The 21,702-nt window shown below is 43.8% G+C and overlaps 1 protein-coding gene across 4 annotated transcripts in view; it reads right to left on the reverse strand.

Moving 5' to 3' along the window:
• The window catches only part of LOC140191170 (adhesion G protein-coupled receptor E3-like), a 144,101-nt gene that overhangs the window by 38,433 nt on the left and 83,966 nt on the right, over positions 1-21,702 (reverse strand). For all 4 annotated transcript variants that reach the window (XM_072248319.1, XM_072248318.1, XM_072248317.1 and 1 more), the window contains 6 exons: positions 17,225-17,402; positions 16,191-16,310; positions 14,951-15,111; positions 8,324-8,494; positions 2,898-3,101; positions 617-837 (listed from right to left, as the gene is read on the reverse strand). In XM_072248319.1, coding sequence (XP_072104420.1) covers positions 617-837; positions 2,898-3,101; positions 8,324-8,494; positions 14,951-15,111; positions 16,191-16,310; positions 17,225-17,402 — 1,055 coding nt within the window. The remainder of the gene's footprint in view (positions 1-616; positions 838-2,897; positions 3,102-8,323; positions 8,495-14,950; positions 15,112-16,190; positions 16,311-17,224; positions 17,403-21,702) is intronic.

Here is a 21,702-nt window from a genome sequence, read left to right on the forward strand (position 1 = left end):
GTAATGAATATTGATCAGTTTGGCCTGATCATTTATTTTGTACCTTCCCCCTCAATGGTGAACTGCTCAAGTGAATCACTGCAATCCTAGAGGGAATGTGGCTGCCAGCCCTATGTGCACTCAAACTACATGAACTGTGACTGCAAGATAACTGGATCATATTATCTTAGGAACTAACGCCTGATGAAGGGTCTCGGCCTGAAACGTCGACTGTACCTCTTCCTAGAGATGCTGCCTGGCCTGCTGCGTTCACCAACAACTTTGATGTGTGTTGCTTGAATTTCCAGCATCTGCAGAATTCCTTCTGTTAATGCCACGCGGTATATGGAGACAAGATGACGTCCTGTCTAAAGTCAGTCGACCAATACCATGTGTCCTCAGCACTACATGGGCCGGCCTCAACTTCTGACACAGCACCCTGCTGAGAGACTTGCCTCAGGTCAGAATGCTGACGCCACAGAGCTCTGACAGCTGCCTGCTGACATTTGACATAAGCAAGGGACTGCTTACTTAAGGAAATAAAACTGGCTGGAGCTGGTTCCTGGGAGGAGAGAGGCAGGACTAGCACACTCGTAAACTCTGTTGCTCAGCCCTACATCAGGGCTATAGTACTCACTGTTCGGGTGTCCCATAGCCCTTCCTGACCACAGCAGCCGAGATTCCAACAATGAGAAGTGGAAGGCCATAGCCAACTGGGAACATGTGGCGTTTCCCCAGGCAGCCTGTGTGGAAAACCTTCACCACCATGAGGTAGAGCTGGATGCCTTCCAGACACATCCAGGCGAACACAGTCAGGAAGAGGTAATGCAGAAACCCAGCGATGATCGCACAAACAACCTGGAAGGCAGAGTGTCACCATTACTGGAACGTCCAGAGCATGGAGTGTCAGTGTGAACAGAACATCCCAAATGTGGAGCATTACCATGAGTGGAACGACCCCAATAGGGAGCGTCACAGTGAGTGGAAAGGCATGAATACAGAGTGTCATGGTGAGTGGAATGTCCCAAATACAGAGTGTCACCATTACTGGAACGTCCTGAGCATGGACTGTCAGTGTGAACAGAACATCTCAAATGTGGAACTTTACAATGAGTGGAACGACCCCAATAGGGAGCGTCACAGTGAGTGGAAAGGCATGAATACAGAGCGTCACGGTGAGTGGAATGTCCCAAATACAGAGTGTCACCGTGAGTGGAAAGTTCTGAATACAGAGCATCACGGTGAGTGGAATGTCCCAAATACAGAGCGTCACAGTGAGTGGAAAGTTCTGAATACAGAGCATTACGGTGAGTGGAAAGTTCTGAATACAGAGCGTCACGGAGAGTGGAAAGTTCTGAATACAGAGCGTCACGGAGAGTGGAAAGTCCTGAATACAGAGCGTCACAGTGAGTGGAAAGTCCTGAATACAGAGCATCACTGTGAATATCCTGCCAATTTGTAACACCTTTCACTTCTCCAAGTTAAATTCCATCTGCCATTCCTTGGTCACGTCTCCAGTTAATCTAGATCTTGTTATAGTCTCTTCCACCATTCACTACACCAACAATTTTGGTGTTATCCACCAAATGTGTCATCCAGCACTGTTAACATTATTATTCAAAACTTTAATATTGATGACAAACAACACTAGACCCAGCACTCTATTGGTCAAAGGCTTCCAATCCGAAAAATAACCCTTCACTACCATCACATCTCCATCACTCAAGCCAATTTTATCCTCACTTTAGGAGGACAATGGTGCCTAACAGCAACTCCTTTGCTTGTATCTTCGGAAACAACTCTATTTCTATCTTTAATATCTCTATTTTTCCCTTTCAGGGTTCTTTTGAAGAGCCTGACCCGGAGATACATGCTGACTTCGGTTCTTTGTGGGAATGGGACCTGCTCTCGGGGCCTCACGACTGGCTGCTGTTCGATATACAAAGGACACGGCCTAGAAGACTAGCGCGCCTTCAGATTTCCAGGATTTCGTGGCTCTGGAGGCCACAGAAATTGGTGTGTCATGGGAGTTGGAAGATCGAAAGGAGCAAGCTGGCTGCTGGCTGTGTGCCCAAAGACCTGAGTTCTTTGGACACAGAGCCCAGAAAAAGTGACACAACAGACTTTTAACATCATAAATCAGCGAGTTGTTTTTGATATGTCTCCCCTCTCGCTGTGAAACGGGGACATCTCTTTTCCCCTTATTAGGGAGAGAGAGAGCCTGTGGTATGTCAAATTACCGGGTGAATGGGTAGTCTTTGGGGTACTTGCAAGTCTGCGTCTTTATTGATGCTTTGCTGCGCACTTGAGTGCTCAGTAGGTGGCACCGATGCTTTTTTTGCTGGTGGGGAGGGTGGAGTCGTTGCTTTGCTGCTGCTTATGCATGGGAAGGGGGAGCTGGGGTGTCTTTGGGGTTCTAACATTTAACTGTCATTCATCCTTTGGGGCTCTCCTTTGTTTTTGTGGATGGCTGCGAAGAAAAAGAGGTTCAGCATGTCTATTGTATACATTTCTCTGACATTAAATGTACCTTTGAAACCTTGGAAACTCAGGTAATATAAACATCCAGATCATGGAACCTTGTCAGAGGCCTTGCTAAAATCTGTTTAGACAATGTCGAGCATTTTACCTTATCAATCTTCTTCAAAAAATTCAAAGATGTAAAAGCTAAACCTTACCAGACCTTGCCTTTCCAAATGCTGGCAGATCCTGTCCCTGGGAATCCTCGCCAGTAACTTTCCCACCACTGCTGTTTGTTTCACTTGCCTGTAGTTCCCTGGATGGCCCTCGCAAGATCTGCCTAGTCTTTGTTCAGGAACTCCATCTTGCCATTGCAGTGACATTGGTTCTGACACTGTGGTATTTTATCCATACACCTTACAACCCAAGTGAGATAGTGAGGTGGTGCATTGGCTTACCTTGTTACTGGTCTGAGAAATGCCAATGAGGAACAAGAGTTCTGCCAGGAATAAGCACAGGCACAAGTGGGTGTGGATGGTAGTCCGAGTGCCTTGAATTGCCCGACACACCAAGAAGGTGACAAATGAAATGAAAAGGCACACCAGTGAGATACTGATTCCAATGTATGAAATTAGGTTGAGGTTCAGGAGGTGCCAGGGATCCTGAAGGAACAGTAGGTGAAAATGTTAACCACTGATGATTGAAGCTGAACATTAAAACAACATGGATAATGGAAACCTGAAATAAAAACAGAAAATACTGGCACAGCAGGTCGGGAAACACACATGGAGAGAGATGAAGTTTCAGGATGAAGACTTCTTCTCAGAATAACTCTGAACAAGCTTCTTTGACCTAACGCTGATTCCTTTGTATGTAGGCAGCCTGATCTGCGTGGGTTTCCAGCATTTTTTTCCATAAAAATAGCAAAGGCTGGAATTTCTTACAGGTTAGGCTGCACCTTTCGGAAAAGAACCGGGTTTAAAGGTTCAGACTGAAGACCTTGCATTAGAACTGCCTCTGTTTCAAGAGCAGTCCCTGATCTAGCTTTGTTTTCTTCCTACTCCTGGTCAGATCTGCTGGAGGCTTCCAACATTTTGTGCTTTTTATTTCAGATTTTCAGCATCTGATCTCTTGATTTTCATTAATAGTAGGAAGCTTGGCAAAAAGCTCTTTGGCCCATTGAGTCCATATCAGCCACTAGCTACTCAACACTAATCTCATTTTATTTTATTCACATTCCTATCAACTTCCTCCAGCTTATCTGCCGAGGCGGTCTATGTGTCTACGTCAGTAGCTGCTGCTGTGTTGACACATCGGTAGTAACAGCCCAATGCTCACCAGATATAGAGCTTTTAATGGTAAAATGCCAGCCTTTCTACTTACTGAGGGAGCCCAGTGCCATTGTGATTATTACTGCTTACATCCCACCCCACCCCCACCCCATGCTAGTGCTGGGAAAACACTACGGAACCATCTGCAAACTCAAGGCTGCTTGCCCCATGTTGCTAGTGACTTCAATCATGCCAACTTAAAAACAGCTTTGCCAAAGTTCTACCATCATGTCAACTTCACAACTAGAGGAGAGAGTATACCTGGTTTATACCAACGCCCATGAATCCTACAAGTTAGGCTGCACCTTTCGGAAGAGAACCGGGTTTAATGGTTCAGACTGAAGACCTTGCATCAGAACTGCCTCTGTTTCAAGAGCAGTCCCTGATCTAACTTGCCCTCACCTCAGATACACCTCGGAGACCCTGCCTTCACCTCAGATACATATCCATTTTGCTAATCCCTGCATACAGACCACTGTTTAAATGAGTCAAACCAGTTGACAGGAGATCAGGACATGACCAATTGTGCCACCTCAGTGCTGCAGGACTGCTTCGAAAGCACGGACTGGCGCATATTCAGGGATGCAGCTGCCTACAATCATCACATAAGCATCGATGATGAGACAGGATGTGAGAGTGATTAAATAGGGATGTGCATTGAGGAAATTACCACTGAGGACATTATACTGCTATGGCAAACCATGGGTGACTGCAAAGGTTCATGCATGGCTTAGGGATCAGGATGCTGCTTTCAGAGCAGGGGGACAGGATGACTCTAAAGTCAGCAAGAGCCACGCTCTCCCATGCCATCAGGATGACAAAGCATGAATACACACAGAAAATCCACAGACCCTTTGTGACACCAGGGGCATCTGACAAATGCATGTCAATGAGAGCGACAGCTTCCTTCCTGCTTTCAATGCACAATTTGATTAATTGAATGATGTGACATTGAGGAAAGTCCGTCGTCCTGAGGAACAGGCACCCTGTCTGGACATAGTCGAAGTGAGGAGGATCCTAGCCAGGGGTAAACACACGCAAAGCTGCAGAGCCAGACAACCAGGGCCGGACTTTAGGCAGGGCTAGGCTGGGCTGCCGCCCAGGGGCCAGAGCTGCAGAGGGGCCCAAAATAGGTAGCTATCATCATGGCGGACAATAAAAAACGAGAGTGGAAGACAGAAAAGAAAAAAGAAACAAGAAAAAGAGGACTGTGAGAAAGAAGCATTAAAAAAGACATTGAAATTGACAGAAGTTTTTAAACCTGTTCTTGATGATGCAGCAGTACCATCGCTCTTGTCACAGTCTGAGACCGGCGGACAAATGGAGACTAGTGCTAGCACCAGTATTAGCACCTATGTTACACTAGTGCCTGACAGTGGAAGAATAGATACAGAACTGCAAAAACAGTTCAAGTCAGAGTGTGCCTACTGGACCGAGTCTGACATATTGAGAAGAGTGGTGGTGGTTGTGAAGTTTCTGGTCGAGAGAGGACTGGCTATCCTAGGGTCCAGTGACATATTTGGCAGGCCTGGTAACGGCAACTACATGGGCATTGTAGAGGTAGTAAGTGAGTTTGACCTGTTTTTGAAGGCGCACATACAGAAATTTGGAAATGCAGGATCAGGCACCCCTTCATATCTTTCACGTAAAACATGTGAGCGTCATGGTCCCATCTGGCAATTCCCCATCTTGCTATTACCTCCTTAATTGGGCCTTAATCCCTTCGTCTGATTTCCAATCATTCCCGGTTCCTCTAATTACAGCATACCTGGTTACCATTAGCAAACAGAGGATAAAACTCGTGCGGAACAGCCAGTTCGCTGGTTGATTCTAGTGTGAGTAAACCTTGTTTCCTGATGCCTTGGGGCTGTCAGTTCTAAGCTCTGCATCATTTCCTGGATACTCTATGTAAACCTTGTCTCTGTGTAAAAACTCTCCTGGATACCAGTTCCCCGTTCGCGGCAGTGCTAATGCCTCACGACTCTGCCCCTGTGCCTATGTCCTGCACTTGGGTTTGTCCTCAGCCTCGTCCTTGCAACAGTGAGGAGTTTATTGAGCTCATGAGCGATCGAGTTCGTCAGAGATCGTCAGTGAAGTCAAAATGGCCAAATACTTTTCTATTAGCATCGATTCAAGCACAGATGTTGCACACATAGATCTGCTCAGATTCATTTTACATTATGTGTCAACTGGTGGAAACATTCAGAGCGATTCTTAGGATTTCTACCCATTGAGAGCCACACAGGGGAGGCTTTATGTGAGTCTCTGCTCAAAGTTTCAGGAGAGATGAATATTGATACAAGCAACTGCAGGGGGCAGTGCTGTACCAATGCTGCAAATATGTCCGGTGCATACAAAGGCTTACAATCCTGCATCAAGGAAATCAATCCACTTGCTGAGTGGGTTCCATCTGCAGCATGCACATTGAATCTCGTTGGAATCAACAGTGTCAACTGTTGTGTTGAAACAGCTGATTTTTTTCAGCTTCATGCAGAATGTGTTCAACTTCTGCTCCAAATCAACCTCTAGGTGGACGGTGGTGACCGCAGGACTTCAGCCTAATGCGAACAAGCGCATTGAAACTCTGCAGTCTCTCTCTAATACTAGATGGGCTGCACATGCAGAAACCACACAGGCATTGTGTGGAAATTATGCTAATACTCAAGATTCATTAAAGAGCATTGCAGATGACATTAATCAGAATATGGCAACTAGAAATGAAGCAAGGTCACTATAAAAAAAATAGACAAGCTTGAGGTAGCTTTCCTGTGTGGCTTCTGCATATGCAACCCAACTAGTATTAGAGAGAGACTTCAGAGTTTGAACATACGTCAGGATGTTGTTCACCTACTTCAGCTCAGCATTTAACATGATCATTCCTCAAAGGATGCTTGGTAAACTGTTGTCATTGGGATTCAACATCCCTCTCTTCAACTGGATCATTGACTTCTTGATGGAAAATCCCCAGTCAGTTCAAGTTGACGGCATCACCAACCATCACGTTGAGAATTGGTTCTCCCCAGGGCTCTGTGCTCAACCCGTTATTGGCTCATAACTGCACTGCCAGATCCAGCTCATACGGCATCATCATGTTTGCTGATGATACTACAGAGGTTGGTCTCATCGGAAACAATGATGAGTTAGCATACAGAGGTAGGTAGAGAGGATTGTCAAATGGTATGTGATCAACAACACAAGTCTCAATGTGGAAAGACAAAAGATATGACTGTGGAATTCAAGAAAGCACATGTCAGCCACTCTCAATTGCACATCGATGGTTCTGGCATGGACAGAGCGAAGAGCATGACCTTTCTTGTTGGATGATTTAACCTGGACCCTAGTACCTCCTCTCCGTTGCAAACGTCCCATTCGTGCTGGGCTGAGCGTCAAGCTAGTAACTCAGCCTCGTAAAAATAGGGAAGCCTGCTAAAAAACACCATCATGATGGCGTCCCGATGACTCCACTCGGAATTAAGTGCTTTCTTCTTCTTCTTCATAACACCTCACTAGACAAGAAGGCACAGCAGTATCTACACTTTCAGAGGAGACAGAAGCACGTAAGGTGTCCCCGTCCCCATTCTAACAACATTCTATATGGGCACTTTTGAGTGCATCATTGTACAGTGTAGAAGCTGCAAGGCATCAGACCTACAGAGGGAAGTAAAACTGCTGAGAGGATCATTGGGGTTTCCCTCCCCTCTGTTTGTTATATTTACTGGAAATATTGAGAGTGAAGAGTACAAAGCATTGTTGAGGATCCCTACCACCCATCCCACAATCTCTTTGATGCACTACCATCAGGAAGGAAGTACAGAAGCATCAAACTGGCTAACAGCTGTGAGACTAATGAGTATCCTGCCACCACTGAGGACTGTGCCATTTACCTATGCCATTGTGAATTGTATTTTAATGATCTATTTATGGTAATACTTTGGTTTATGTACTGCATATGATATATGTTTTGCAGGCGCACTGTGGTCTGGAGAAACATTGTTTTGTTCATTTGTATACGGGTACAGTCAGATGATGGTAAAAATGAACTTAAACTTGAACTTTAACCACTGACCTACAAGCTTGGGGCAATTTACAGCAGCCAGTTAACCACCAAACCATTTGCCGTTGATATGTGGGAGGAAACCGGCATGTGGAAATCAAGGGTAATGTATCCAGGTCCGGAATTGATAGAAAGCGAGGTGACCATGTGGGCATATGAAGAGGGGGATATGGGTAGGAGAAATGAGTTAGTATGGATTCAGCAGATGCATATGATGTTGAAAATATCAGGTCATCCACTTTGGTAAACAAAACTACTATGCCACTCGACATTCAAGGTTGGACGAAGAGGCTTGGGCAGGAGACTGATGCCAGAGGTCCTGTTGGCTCAGTTATTCACTGAATGAGTTGATTCAAGGAGTTAAATGGTAGGAATGCTTCTAACACTTTTTATTTTTGCTTAGGTACTAAATAAGTACAACACTTGAGGATAATCCACAGGCAGCTTTACTCCCGTTGATGACGCATGGACCTCTCCCCTTGGATGCAGTGCACTGTACCTGGATTTCGTAGAGGGCCATCAACACAGCAAAGCTGGCGAGGCGTTTACACTGGCACATGGTGTGTGTTGTGTTAGCCTTCAACAGAGTGCAGTCTTGATGTGACCAGTGGCTCCCACCCACTGTGTGGTTTAAGGTGATACACAGCACCTGAACTTGGGGTTCCTTCGCCTGGAGAAGGAGACAACAGCAAACATTACTGACTGGTTTAGGCCAACAGAGAACTTCAGTACTTTTCCACCCTTATAAGAGGACTGGAAATGAAAATGGAATTGGGTTATTATTATCTCAGGTACCAAGACACAGTGAAAAATATATTACATCTCGCTCCACACAGTGAAAAACACACTACATCTTCCACCACAGTGAAAAACACACTGCAACTCCCACCACAGTGAAAAGCACACTACAACTCCCTCCACACAGTGAAAAACACACTGCATCTCCCACCACACAGTAGAAAAACACACTGCCACTCCCACCACAGCGAAAAACACATTGTATCTCTCTCCACTGCATCTTCCATCATGTATATTCGGATTTCTGGATAACTGAGACCTCTTCTGGGGCAGGTGGGACCTGTACAAAAGGGATAGGTTCAACTTGACTCCAAGGGGGAACCAATATTCTTGTGGGCAGATATACTGGAGCTGTTGGGAGTAGTTTAATCTAATATAGCAGGGGATGGGAAGCAGTACCATACAGCCGAGGATGAGCCAGCAGGTTTACAAGTAGATGATAGATGTAAAATGAATGTAAGAAAGGACAAGCCAATGATTGGGTACAAATGCAGACAGAGCAAAGAGTTAAATTGTACCACAGAGGCAAAATTCAAAAGGGTGAAGAATGCAGGACCAAAGGTGTTGTATTTAAATGCGCATAGCATTTGCAACAGGATGGACAAACTCGTGGCACAATTAGAGATTGGTCAGTATGACATTGTGGGCATCACTGAGTCATGGCTGAAAGAAGGCCATAGTTGGGAGCCTAACATTGAAGGGTATACTTTGTATCGGAAGGACAGACAGGAAGGCCTAGGCGGTGGTGTGGCTCTGTTGGTAAGGGATGGAATTACATCATTAGAAAGAGGTGGCTTAGGGTCAGAGAATGTTGAATCTTTGTGGGTGGAGTTAAGAAAATGCAAGGGTAAAAACAGACTTTATGGGAATCATATATAGGCCTCCAAATAGTAGTCAAGATGTGGAATTAAGATTGCAAAGGGAGCTGGAAAAGGTATGTAATAAAGGTAATGTCACAATTTTAATGGGGGACTTCAATATGCAAGGAGATTGGGAAAATTAGGTTGGTGTTGGATCGCAAGAGAGGGAATCTATTCAATGCCTACGAGATGGCTTTTCAGAGCAGCTGGTGTTTGAACAGGGAAAGGCTATGCAAGATCTTATTAGAGAACTTAATGGAAAGGAACCCTCAGGAGACAGTGATCATAATATGATTGAATTTATTCTGCAATTTTAAATGGAGAAGCATAACTCACAAGTATCAGTATTACAATGGAATAAAGGGAACTACAGTGGCATGAGAGAGGAGCTTGCTCAGGTGGATTGGAAGAGGATACTGGCAGGGATGATGGCAGAGCAGAGATGGCTGAAGATTTAGGAATAGTTCACAAGGCGCAGGATAGATATTTCCCACAGAGGAATAAGTTCTCAATTAACAGGGGTAGGCAACCGTGTCTGACGAAGGAGGTTAAGGACTGTATGAAAGCCAAAGAAAGGCATATAGGTAGCAAAAGTAAATAGAAAGTTGGATGATTGGGATGCTTTTAAAATCCAACGAAAGGCAATTAGAAAGCTATGAGAAGGGAAAGGAAAGTGAAATATGAGGGCAAACTAGCCAATAATATAAAGCAGGATTCCAAAAGTTTCTCAGTTATATAAAGAATAAAAGGGGGGTGAGAGTTGATATTGGACCACTGGAAAATGACGCTGCTGAGGTAGTAATGGGGAAACAAAGAAATGGCAGATGAACTGAGGTAAAGGAAACAAGAAGGGTAGTTATGGAAAGTATGACAATTAAAGAAGAGGAGGTACTGGCGCTTTTAAGGAATATAAAAGTGGATAAGTCTCCGGGTCTGGACAAGATATTCCTTAGGACCTTGAGGGAAGTTAGTGTGGAAATAGCAAGGGCTCTGACAGAATTATTTCAAATGTCGTTAGAAATGGGATGGTGCCGGAGGATTGGCGTATCGCTCATGTGGTTCCATTGTTTAAAAAGGGTTCTAAGAGTAAACCTAGCAATTATGGGCCTGTGAGTTTTACGTCAGTGGTGGGTAAATTGATAGAAAGTATTCTTAGAGATGGTATATATAATTATCTGGATAGACAGGGTCTGATTAGGAACAGTCAACATGGATTTGTGTGTGGAAGGTCATGTTTGCCAAATCTTATTGAATATTTTGATGAGGTTACTAAGAAAGTTGATGAGGGTAAAGTGGTGGATGTTGTCTATATGGACTTCAGTAAGGCCTTTGACAAGGTTCCACATGGAAGGTTAGTTAGGAAGGTTCAATCGTTAGGCATTAATATCGAAGTAGTAAAATGGATTCAGCAGTGGCTAGATGGGAGACGCCAGAGAGTAGTGGTGGATAACTGTGTCAGATTGGAGGACGGCGTGTAGCGGTGTGCCTCAGGGATCTGTACTGCATCCAATGTCGTTTGTCATATATATCAGGGGTCCCCAACCTTTTTCGCACTGCGGACGGGTTTCGTATTGACAATATTCTTGCGGACCGGCCGACTGGTTGCGGGGGGGGGGGGGGGGAGCGGAGGTGGTAAGGTTGCCAACGGACAAGAGTAGCAGTGTAGTCAAATACGCTGGGTTTACCCAAAGAAAGTCTACAATTACCATGAAGCCATGCGCGGGCACCAGTGCGCATGCGTGTACGATTCCCCCCCCACTCCACAGATTGTTTTTGGCGATTCTCTTCAGAGGAGGGGGGGTGGGGTGTGTTAATCACTACCGGAATATAGGTGATAAGTGGCTAATGCACTCAATTTCCTTTCCAAAAGGGTTTATCTAACGAATTTAATATTAAACACACAGCGCATATTTTCCTCGCGTGAATATAGTGATAAGTCAATTGTCAGGGGAGAGCAAGGGAGCTTGAAGTAAGTGTTGAACGAACTTACAGTAGGAGTGGTAGAGGCAGGTTTGATATTATCATTTAAAGAAAAATTGGATAGGTATATGGACAGGAAAGAAATGCAGGGTTATGGGCTGAGTGCAGGTCGGTGGGACTAGGTGAGAGTAGCATTTGGCACGGACTAGAAGGGGAGAGATGACCTGTTTCCGTGCTGTAATTGTTATATGGTTATATAAGTCACTTATAAGTCAATAGCATTATACCATTTTAAGTATCGTTTGGATATTAAACACGCAGCACATATTTTCCCCGTATGAACATATAAAATCATTGCAACACACCAATATCACTAAATCAGTGGGAGCCCTGGGCTTGTTTTCCTGCAACAAGACGGTCCTTTCGAGGGGTGATGGGAGACAGCGATAGTCGAACGGGGTTCCTTATGTCTAGTCTATTCTGCAATTTAGTTTTCGTTGCATTCATTGCAGAGATATGTTGGAAATGGAAGCAACGTTTTCAGTGCTTTCGTGGCTATCTCAGGATTTTTAGCCTTGACCTTGATCCAGAATGCCGGCAGAGATGTTATGTCAAACATACTTTTCAGCCCGCCGTCATTTACAAGCTCGAGGAGTTGGTCTCCTTCCTGCGCTGAAATGGATGACGCGCGGATAATGACCTCGCATGCGTAATGGCTCAACAGTGGCCATGACAGGGAATGAGGAAAGGTGCAGCTGATTCGTAACGCCAAATCATAATGTTTCCTTGCGTCCCGGTAGCGTATGCTTTGCGGCCCGGTGGTTGGGGACCGCTGATATGTATTAATGATCTGAATGATGGGGTGGTAAATCGGATTAGTAAATAGGCAGATGATACTAAGATAGGTGGCGTTGTGGATAATGAAGTAGGTTTTCAAAGCTTGCAGAGAGATTTAGGCCAGTTAGAGTGGGCTGAAAGATGGCAAATGGAGTTGAAAGCTGAAAAATATGAGGTGCTACATTTTGGTAGGACTAATCAAAATAGGACATACATGGTAAATGGTAGGGCATTGAAGAATGCTATAGAACAGAAGGATCTAGGAATAATGGTGCAAAAAACAGGAATTCTGCAGATGCTGGAAATTCAAGCAACACACATCAAAGTTGCTGGTGAACGCAGCAGGTCAGGCAGCATCTCTAGGAAGAGGTACAGTTGACGTTTCAGGCCGAGACCCTTCGTCAAACCCTTGTCCTGACGAAGGGTCTCGGCCTGAAACGTCGACTGTACCTCTTCCTAGAGATGCTGCCTGGCCTGCTGCGTTCACCAGCAACTTTGATGTGTGTTGTAGGAATAATGGTGCATAGTTCCCTGAATATGGAATCTCACGTGGAGAGGGTGGTGAAGAAAGCTTTTGGTATGCTGGCCTTTATAAATCAGAGCATTGAGTATAGGATTTGGGATGTAAAGTTGAAATTGTATAAGGCAGTGGTAAGACCAAATTTGGAGTATTGTGTACAGTTCTCGTCACCAAATTATAGGAAAGATGTCAATAAAATTGAGAGAGTACAGAGGAGGTTTAGTAAAATGTTGCCTGAGTTTCATCTCCTAAGTTACAGAGAAAGGTTGAACAAGTTAGGTCTTTATTCTTTGGAGTGTAGAAGGTTGAGGGGGGGACTTAATAGAGGTGTTTAAAATTATGAGGGGGATTGATAGAATTGACATGGTTAGGCTTTTTCCATTGAGAATGGGGGAGATTCAAACAAGAGAACATGAGTTGAGAGTTAAAGGGCAAAAGTTTAGGGGTAACATGAGGGAGAACTTCTTTACTCAGAGTGTGGTAGCTGTGTGGAACGAGCTTCCAGCAGAAGTGGTTGAGGCAGGTTTGATGTTGTCATTTAAACTTAAATTGAATAGATATATGGACAGGAAAGGAATGGAGGGTTATGGGCTGAGTGCAGGTCAGTGGGACTAGGTGAGAGTAAGAGTTTAGCATGGACTAGAAGGGCCAAGATGGCCTGTTTCCGTGCTGTAATTGTTATATCGTTATGTGGTTAACTTAATGGGTACTTTGCATCTGTCTTCATTGTGCAAGACACTGGCAGTGTGCCAGAGGCCAGGAGTGTGTGCCATTGCTCTTACAAAGGATAAAGTGCTAGGCAAGCTGAAAAGTCTTAAGGTGGACGTCACCTGGGACAGATGGACTACATCCCAGAGTCCTGAGAGAGGATGTTGAAGAGATAACGAATGCATTAATTGTGATCTTTCAAGATTCAATTGATTCTGGCATGGTCCTGGAGGACGGGAAGATTACAAATGTCACTTCACTCTTTAAGGAAGGCTAAAGAAAGGAAATTATAGGCCTGTTAGCCTAACCTCAGTGTTTGGGGAAGTGTTGGAGCCTATTATTAAAGACAAAGTTTCGAGGTACTTGGAGTCTAATAATAAAATAAATCCAAATCAGCATGGTGTCTGTAAAGGAAAATCTTGAAGATGTAATACTGTTCTGGGATAATGGTAAAAGGAATAATAGTGTGGATTATTATCTAGGTGGGGAGAATTTTCAAACATCAGAGGTGTAGAGAGACTTAAGAGTCCTCGTGCAAGACTACCAGAAGTTTAATTTACAGGTTGAGTCTGTGGTAAAGAAGGCAAATGCAATGTTGGCATTTGTTTCAAAGGGAATAGAATATAAAAGCAAGGAGATATTGAGCCATTATAAGACACTAGTCAGGCCACACTGAGAGCATTGTCAACAGTTTTGGGCTCTATTTCTCAGAAAGGAGGTGTTGTCATTGGAAAGAGTCCACAGGAGGTTCACGAAGATGATTCTGGGAATGAAGGGTTAACATATGAAGAGCGTTTGGCAGCTTTGGGCCTGTACTCACTGGATAAGAAGAATGTGTGGAAATCTCATTGAAACCTACCGAATGTTGAAAGGACTAGATGGAGTGGATGTGGAGAAGATGCTTCCTACAGTGGGGGTTATCCAGAACTAGAGGGGACAGCCTCAAAATTGAAGGGTGACCCTTTAGAACAGAGGTAAGGAGGTAAGAGAGTAGTAAATCTGTGGAATGCGCTGTCACAGACTATGGTGGAGGCTAAGTCTGTGTGTATATTTAAGGCAGAAGTTGATAGTTTCCTGATTGGTTAAGGCATCAGAGGATATAGCGAGAAGGCAGGTGTATGGGGTCGAGAGGGATCTGGGATCAGCTATGATGGAATGGTGGAGCAGACTTGATGGGCTGAATGGCCTAGTTCTGCTCCTATGTCTTATGGTCTTACGCAGTGACAACGTTACAGATCCAACTATGCAGCCACTGTGCTGCATCCCGTTCTTCTGTATCTCCCACCTCCCTGCATCTCTCAATGTTACACAGGTTGCGTTGTCTCCCCACCAGGCTGTGTCAGTATGTGGTGACTGCGCGACACCATAACTGTGCCTTCTGACACTCAGTGCAGGGTGCAGAATGCAACCTGAAGATCTTCTGGGAGGTCCTGACCTGTGATAAGCTCCTTGGTACAGCACTTGCTTGGGAAAATTCACTGACCTTTTTGTTCTGGAAGGTAATGTTGATAGGTTGGTCCAGTTCCTGATCGCTCTGATGGGTTGATGTTGCAGTCAGGACGTGTGAGTTAATCAGCAGTTCCTCTCCATGATTCAACACAACATCCATCCGGGAGAAGGCAATTAAAGCTACACCGACAACATCTGCCAAGACAAACCCCGTAGGTTAGAAATGGGCACCACAGCAGACTGGAATTCTCAGCCTCCTCAGCCAGGGAAACCCACTGGACAACACATGTCTCAGCCTGTTTTGCCACAGAAACCTACAGCCGCAGGGAAGCACAGGCTCAGAGTTCCATTGTAACACCGAGAGGCTGCTGATTTGTCTCAGGGAATGTTTAAACATGTCAGAGCCATGATTTCACTGGGAGAGGGGACATAATTTCTAGTATTTTGACTAACACTGATCTCTACATCAATAAGGCCCTTTGACCCACAATGTTGTGCTGAACCAATTAAATTAATAATCAAAAGACCAACTAAACTGATCTCTTCTGCCTACACAATGTTAATATCCTTTCATTTTCTTCACATTAATGTGCCTATCTAAATGCCTCTCTAATGAACCTGCCTCTATCACTACCCCAGGCAATGCATTTCCAGCCAGCAGACTCTATGTGAAAAACTTGCCCTTCACAAGTCCTTTGAAATTACTCCATCTCACCTTAAATGCATGACCTCTGGTATGAGACATTTCAACCCTGAGAAAAATATATTGTCTGCCTACTCTATCTGTGCCTTTAATAATCTTATAAACCTTTATCAGATCTGCCTCTGCTACTCCAGAGAAAACAACCCAAATTTGTCCAACCTGTAATCCAGACAGCATTCTGGTAATCCTCTTCTGCACTCTCTTCCAAAACCTCAAGATTCTTCTTATAATGGTTGACCAGAACTGTATGCAATGCTTCAGTTGCAGCCGGCCTAACTAGAGTTTTATAAAGCTACAACATAACTTCATGACTTTTGAATTCAGTGCTTCCACTAATAAAGGCCTTCTTAACCACCCTATCAACATGTCTAGCCACTTTTAGGGGACTATAAATTTTGACCCCAAGATTCCTCTGCTCATCAGCACTGTTAAGGGTCTTGCCATCTTGACATCTCTTTATAAACATTGGCTCTGTCTGAGGAACGAGGGAAGCTGATGCTAAGGGTTGTTTTCAATGTCAACTGCCTTAGCTGTGCATCATACTGTGAGCAGCAGTTGATGTGGGTCTTACCAGGGTCTTCTCTGTCAGTGACTGACCGCCAGTGAATGTCCAGCTGGTTCCCCTTTGCTGATAGTGTCACTGTTCCTGCAGCTGAAACATTGCGATTCCGCAGAACTTCCATTTCAACTTCTGGTGAGACAGAGAGAATAGATGATAAAGATGGGGAGAAATCACGGAGAGAGGTGCGATACCAGTCGAAGCCAGGGACATAGTGGCATGACTCTGAGCTTCACATGCACCCTGGTACCTTCTTGTCTGGGATCATCCACTTTTTATGCTGGTGTTTGAGACAAATAATGTTAATTTAGTCATGTATTCCAGCTTTCCCCACCTCTGAATTGCCCTCGGGAAACGTGAATTAGTTGCTCAGTATTTTGTGACCTGTAGAGGCCTGATTGGGTGTGAAATTAAAGCATAATGTGTTCCCATCACATAGGTGCCAACACAGTGTGTCTCTATCACAAGAGCCCCACAGTCAGGGCTCTCTGTCTCCTTTCACCTTGGCCCCACAGTCAGGGCTCTCTGTCCCCTTTTACCCTGGCTCTACAGTCAGGTCTGTCTGATCCCTTTCATGCTGACCCACAGTCAGGGATCTCTGTTCCCTTTCACCCTGGCCACATGGTCAGGGATCTCTGTCCCCTTTCACTCTGGCCACATGGTCAGGGATCTCTGTCCCCTTTCACCCTGCCCCACCATCAGGACTCTCTCAACCCTTTCACCTTGGCCCCATGGTGAGGGCTATCTGTCTCCTTTTACCCTGTCCCCTTACAAGATGTCTTCTTTTACCCTGGCCTCACGGTCAGGGATCTCTGTCCCTTTTGACCATAGCCACACAGTCAGGTCTGTCTGACCCCTTTCACCCTGGCCACACAGTCAGGGCTCTCTGACCCCTTACATCCTGACCCCATGGCATGGGCTGTCTGACCCCTTTCATTCTGGCCCCATGGTCAGGCCTTTCTGTCCCTTTTTGCCCTGTCCCCTTTCACTGTGGCTTCAAGGTCTGGGCTCTGAGGTGGTATACTCTAGTCTCCCACTTTGTTTACCTATGTTGCCGAAGGATATGTTCTTCTTTTCATGATCCATCAGTGTGAATGCCACAGCCATCACTGACTTCTCTAGCAACTGCAGAGATAAGGCCAGCATTTCCTGTCTTGCACGAGATTCCATATTCTCCAATAGTGAATTGTTTCCTAGGAGCTGGTTTGTGAACTTTGAGATACTCTATGGGATTTAAAGAAACTGATCAATTCTTTCTGTACCTTTTCAATATTTTTATTAGTTTAGTTTCTACATAGAAGACAGAGTATAAGAAAGTATATATAAAAGGTCAAAAAAGATTTAAAAAAAACTACCAATTACATTATATCTATTCATAATAACAATCTCATTGCTCCGTATTCACGTAGATTAGTCAATAGTTATATTGAAATATACTAATTTATTACAAAAAAATGTCTAACCCCTACCAAGACTGAAGCTGTTTATTAAGGAGAAAAAAAGGTAAAATACCTTCTCGTATAATAAAAATTAATAATAACCAACATCTAAATTTAAACAACGAATTGAGGGTTTTGAAAATTTTGAAAATAATTCAGAAAGGGTCCCCACAATGTTTGAAAGTCTTGACGAGATTCAGAAATTGAACAACGAATCTTCTCTAAATCTAAGCATGACATAATATCGCATAACCATTGAGCATGAGTAGGAGGAAAAGCATCTTTCCATTTAAACAAAAGTTCCCACATAGCTATAAGAGAGCTAAAGGCCAAAATATGTAAATCAGATGTCTTCAGCTATATATCTTGTCCTGCAACAATACCGAATAGGGCCGTCAGAGGATTAGTCTTAAAATTGACTTTGAAAAGTAAAGAAAAAGCTTGAAAAATTTCCTTCCAATATTTTTCAAGACATGGACAAGTCCAAAACATATGAATTAATGAAGTTTCTCCATTATTACATGTGTCATAGTAGGAAGATATATCCGAATAAAAACAAGATATCTTTAGTCATATGGACTCTATGTACCACCTTAAATTGTATGAGGGAATGGAGAGCACATAGAGATGAAGTATTAACTAGATTAAAAATTTCATTCCAAGTTTCCTCAGATCTTGATATCTGTTGTATCTTCTAAGATATATTCACCCACCAAGTTCCGCCACCTTTCCTCATGGTGTCTCACTTTCAACCTCAGGATCATTCTGTGAATTTCTGTGGAACCCCCTCAGACTTAAGTATGCTACCTGAGCTGTTATGTTATAACACAACCTCAGTGTAACTGAAGTGAAGTTCCTATCCTTCCACATTTAGTCCAACATTCCTAGTCTTCCATATTGAGTCCAATGTTCCCAGCCTACCACATTCAATCCAACATTTCTCTTCTCCCTTTCACTGATGTCCTGGACCTAATCAGCTGATAGCATTGAACTCAGACATCAAATACTTCAAACATCTTCCTTCTCCTTTGAGATCCACAGTCTCAATTCACCAACACATGGCACCTAGTCTATGTTGTCTTGCAAAGGAAAAATGTTGTTTTGCAATGTTATTTTACAATTTGAGCAACTTTCTCCTTAGGTCATAGCATCACCATTGAATCCTCACAACCAGTGAGCAGATGGCTGTGGTTTCTTGACCAAAAGTAATTGACACAGACCCTGACATTTTTGGTGCCAGGAATGTGATAGATATCTCACGTCTAGACAGTGGCTGCTTTAGCTTTGTACTGCACTCACACTTCAGGGCCTTGTCCCACTTTAGGCATGGCACACTAACCATGCTTTCTACCCAGTGCACTGAGAGATGAGGTTGCTTCACATGAAACATTTGACCTCTTTTCTTAGGAGTGCAAAGTTTCTGCGATCAGCAGCCCATGGTACAAGTCTAAAGATCTGGGGAGATCTACTCAGTGTCATGCTCAAGATTTGTTCTTTACAAAGATTAATTACAGTGGTCTTAGTAGGATTTTGCTCTTCAGGGTGGGATGCAACACAGCAGTGATTACATTTGGAAACACTCTAACAGCTGTGACAGTTTGAGGGACATCCTGAGGTGGTAAGGATGTTATTGGAAACATAGCTAAGGCTCCAATAAGTGTTTTGAACTCACCCCTCACTGGCTGCTGACTGATGGAGCCTGTGGTGCATGGGGATCCTGTGCACAGGGACAATCTCCCCTCTCAGTCCCCAGTCTTGATGGAGCCAAGTGTCCCTGGCAGTCAGAGCTTTGGAAAAGACTGTTTTAACAGTCTTAACCTCCTGAACTGGTTGATCCTGTTAGAAATTCCACTGGAAGCAGGAACAGAATTTTGATGAAGTTCAGTGGCATTAGTACTTGAGCTCATATACAGGAATGAATGAGGTGCAGGAGCTTTAGGGCTCACATCACCAGGTTCAAGAACAGTTATTGCCCTTAGGCTGTTGAACTAGTGTGGATAACTTTGCTTGCCTCAACTCTGAACTGATTCCATAACCTACAGGCTCACTTTCAAGGACTCAGCAACTCATCATCTCAGTATTATTTATTATTATTATTTTTTGTATTTTAATGGTTTGACTTCATTTGCACATTAGTTGTTTGTCAGTATTTGTACGTAGTTTTCATTGATTCTATTGTATTTCTTTGTTGTACTGTGAATATCTGCAAGAAAATGAATCTCTTAGGGTGACATATGCATACTTTGATAATAAATTTACTTTGAACTTTGAAGGCTGATGAATGGAAAGACCCGAGGGACCTGTGGAATTATTAGAGATAAACATTGTGAAGAGGCGAGAGGGTCACTAATAAAACTAAATCAAAAACTGCAGGGAATCTGAAATAAAAAACAGTAAATGCAGGAATCATTCAGGCTAGGCAACTTCAATTCCTAAATCCTTCATTAGAGGTGTGAAAGAAGTAAAATAAATAAGTTTCAGAGAAAATGGGAAGAGAGAAATTGGACAAAGATTTTCTCTACTAAGGCGAGAACAGGCTAAAAGGGTATTTAGTGAGTGAGTTGATATACATGGGTAGAGAGAGCAAACAAGGATCAACATACAAGGATCAAACAACATACAAGATGAGAGTGAGAACACAAACAAAAATGCTGTAAAATGGAGAGATGTGGGATGTGTGCAGCAGGACCGTCAGGCTATGCTGGTGCAAAGAGAAAACCTGACCCATATTGGATGAACATCAGTAGTATTTGATCATAACACCATAAAATATTATCCAGTACTCATCCAGTGGTGCCACCTGGTAGAACTCAGGAATAAGAGAGACGTAATCATTATGATGGGATTATGTTATAAACTCTCCAATAGGCAGTGGGAGACACAGGGACATATATGCAGGCAGATCATAGCAAGCTGTAAAAACAAGGTTGTTGAGTGGGTGATTTTAACTTCCCCAGTGGCAAAGACTCTATAGTACCAGGTGTTTAAATGGGAGAAAATTCAAAGTTTGAAGTAAATTTTTACAACACTGAGGTTCATTTTATTATATACTCAATAAATCCATAATAGAATCAATGAAAGCTGTTGGAAAAAGATTCTTAGAGATAGGATTTATGGCCATTTAGAGAATCATGGTCTGATCAGGGACAGGCAGCATGGCTTTGTGAAGGGCAGATTGTGTCTAACAAGCCTGATAGAGTTCTTTGAGGAGGTGACCAGGTATATAGATGAGGGTAGTGCAGTGGATGTGATCTATATGGATTTTAGTAAGGCATTTGACAAGGTTCCACATGGTAGTCTTATTCAGAAAGTCAGAAGGCATGGGACCCAGGGTTGTTTGGCCAGGTGGATTCAGAATTGTCTTGCCTGCAGAAGGCAGAGGGTCGTGGTGGAGGGAGTACATTCAGATTGAAGGGTTGTGACTAGTAGTGTCCCACAAGGATCGGTTCTGGGACCTCTACTTTTCGTGATTTTTATTAACAACCTGGATGTGGGGATAGAAGGGTGGGTTGGCAAGTTTGCAGACGATGCAAAGGTTGGTGGTGTTGTGGATAGTGTAGAGGATTGTCGAAGATTGCAGAGAGACATTGATAGGATGCAGAAGTGGACTGAGAAGTGGCAGATGGAGTTCAACCTGGAGAAGTGTGAGGTGGTACACTTTGGAAGGACAAACTCCAAGGCAGAGTACAAAGTAAATGGCAGGATACTTGGTAGTGTGGAGGAGCAGAGGGATCTCGGAGTACATGTCCACAGATCCCTGAAAGTTGCCTTACGGGTAGATAGTGTAGTTAAGAAAGCTTATGGGGTGTTAGCTTTCATAAGTCGAGGAACAGAGTTTAAGAGTCGCGATGTAATGATGCAGCTCTATAAAACTCTGATTAGGCCACACTTGGAGTACTGTGTCCAGTTCTGGTTGCCTCACTATAGGAAGGATGTGGAAGCATTGGAAAGGGTACAGAGGAGATTTACCAGGATGCTGTCTGGTTTAGAGAGTAGGCATTATGATCAGAGATTAAGGGAGCTAGGGCTTTACTCTTTGGAGAGAAGGAGGATGAGAAGAGACATGATAGAGGTGTACAAGATAT

Source organism: Mobula birostris, chromosome 32 (assembly GCF_030028105.1).
Source record: "Mobula birostris isolate sMobBir1 chromosome 32, sMobBir1.hap1, whole genome shotgun sequence".
Taxonomy (NCBI): domain Eukaryota; kingdom Metazoa; phylum Chordata; class Chondrichthyes; order Myliobatiformes; family Myliobatidae; genus Mobula; species Mobula birostris.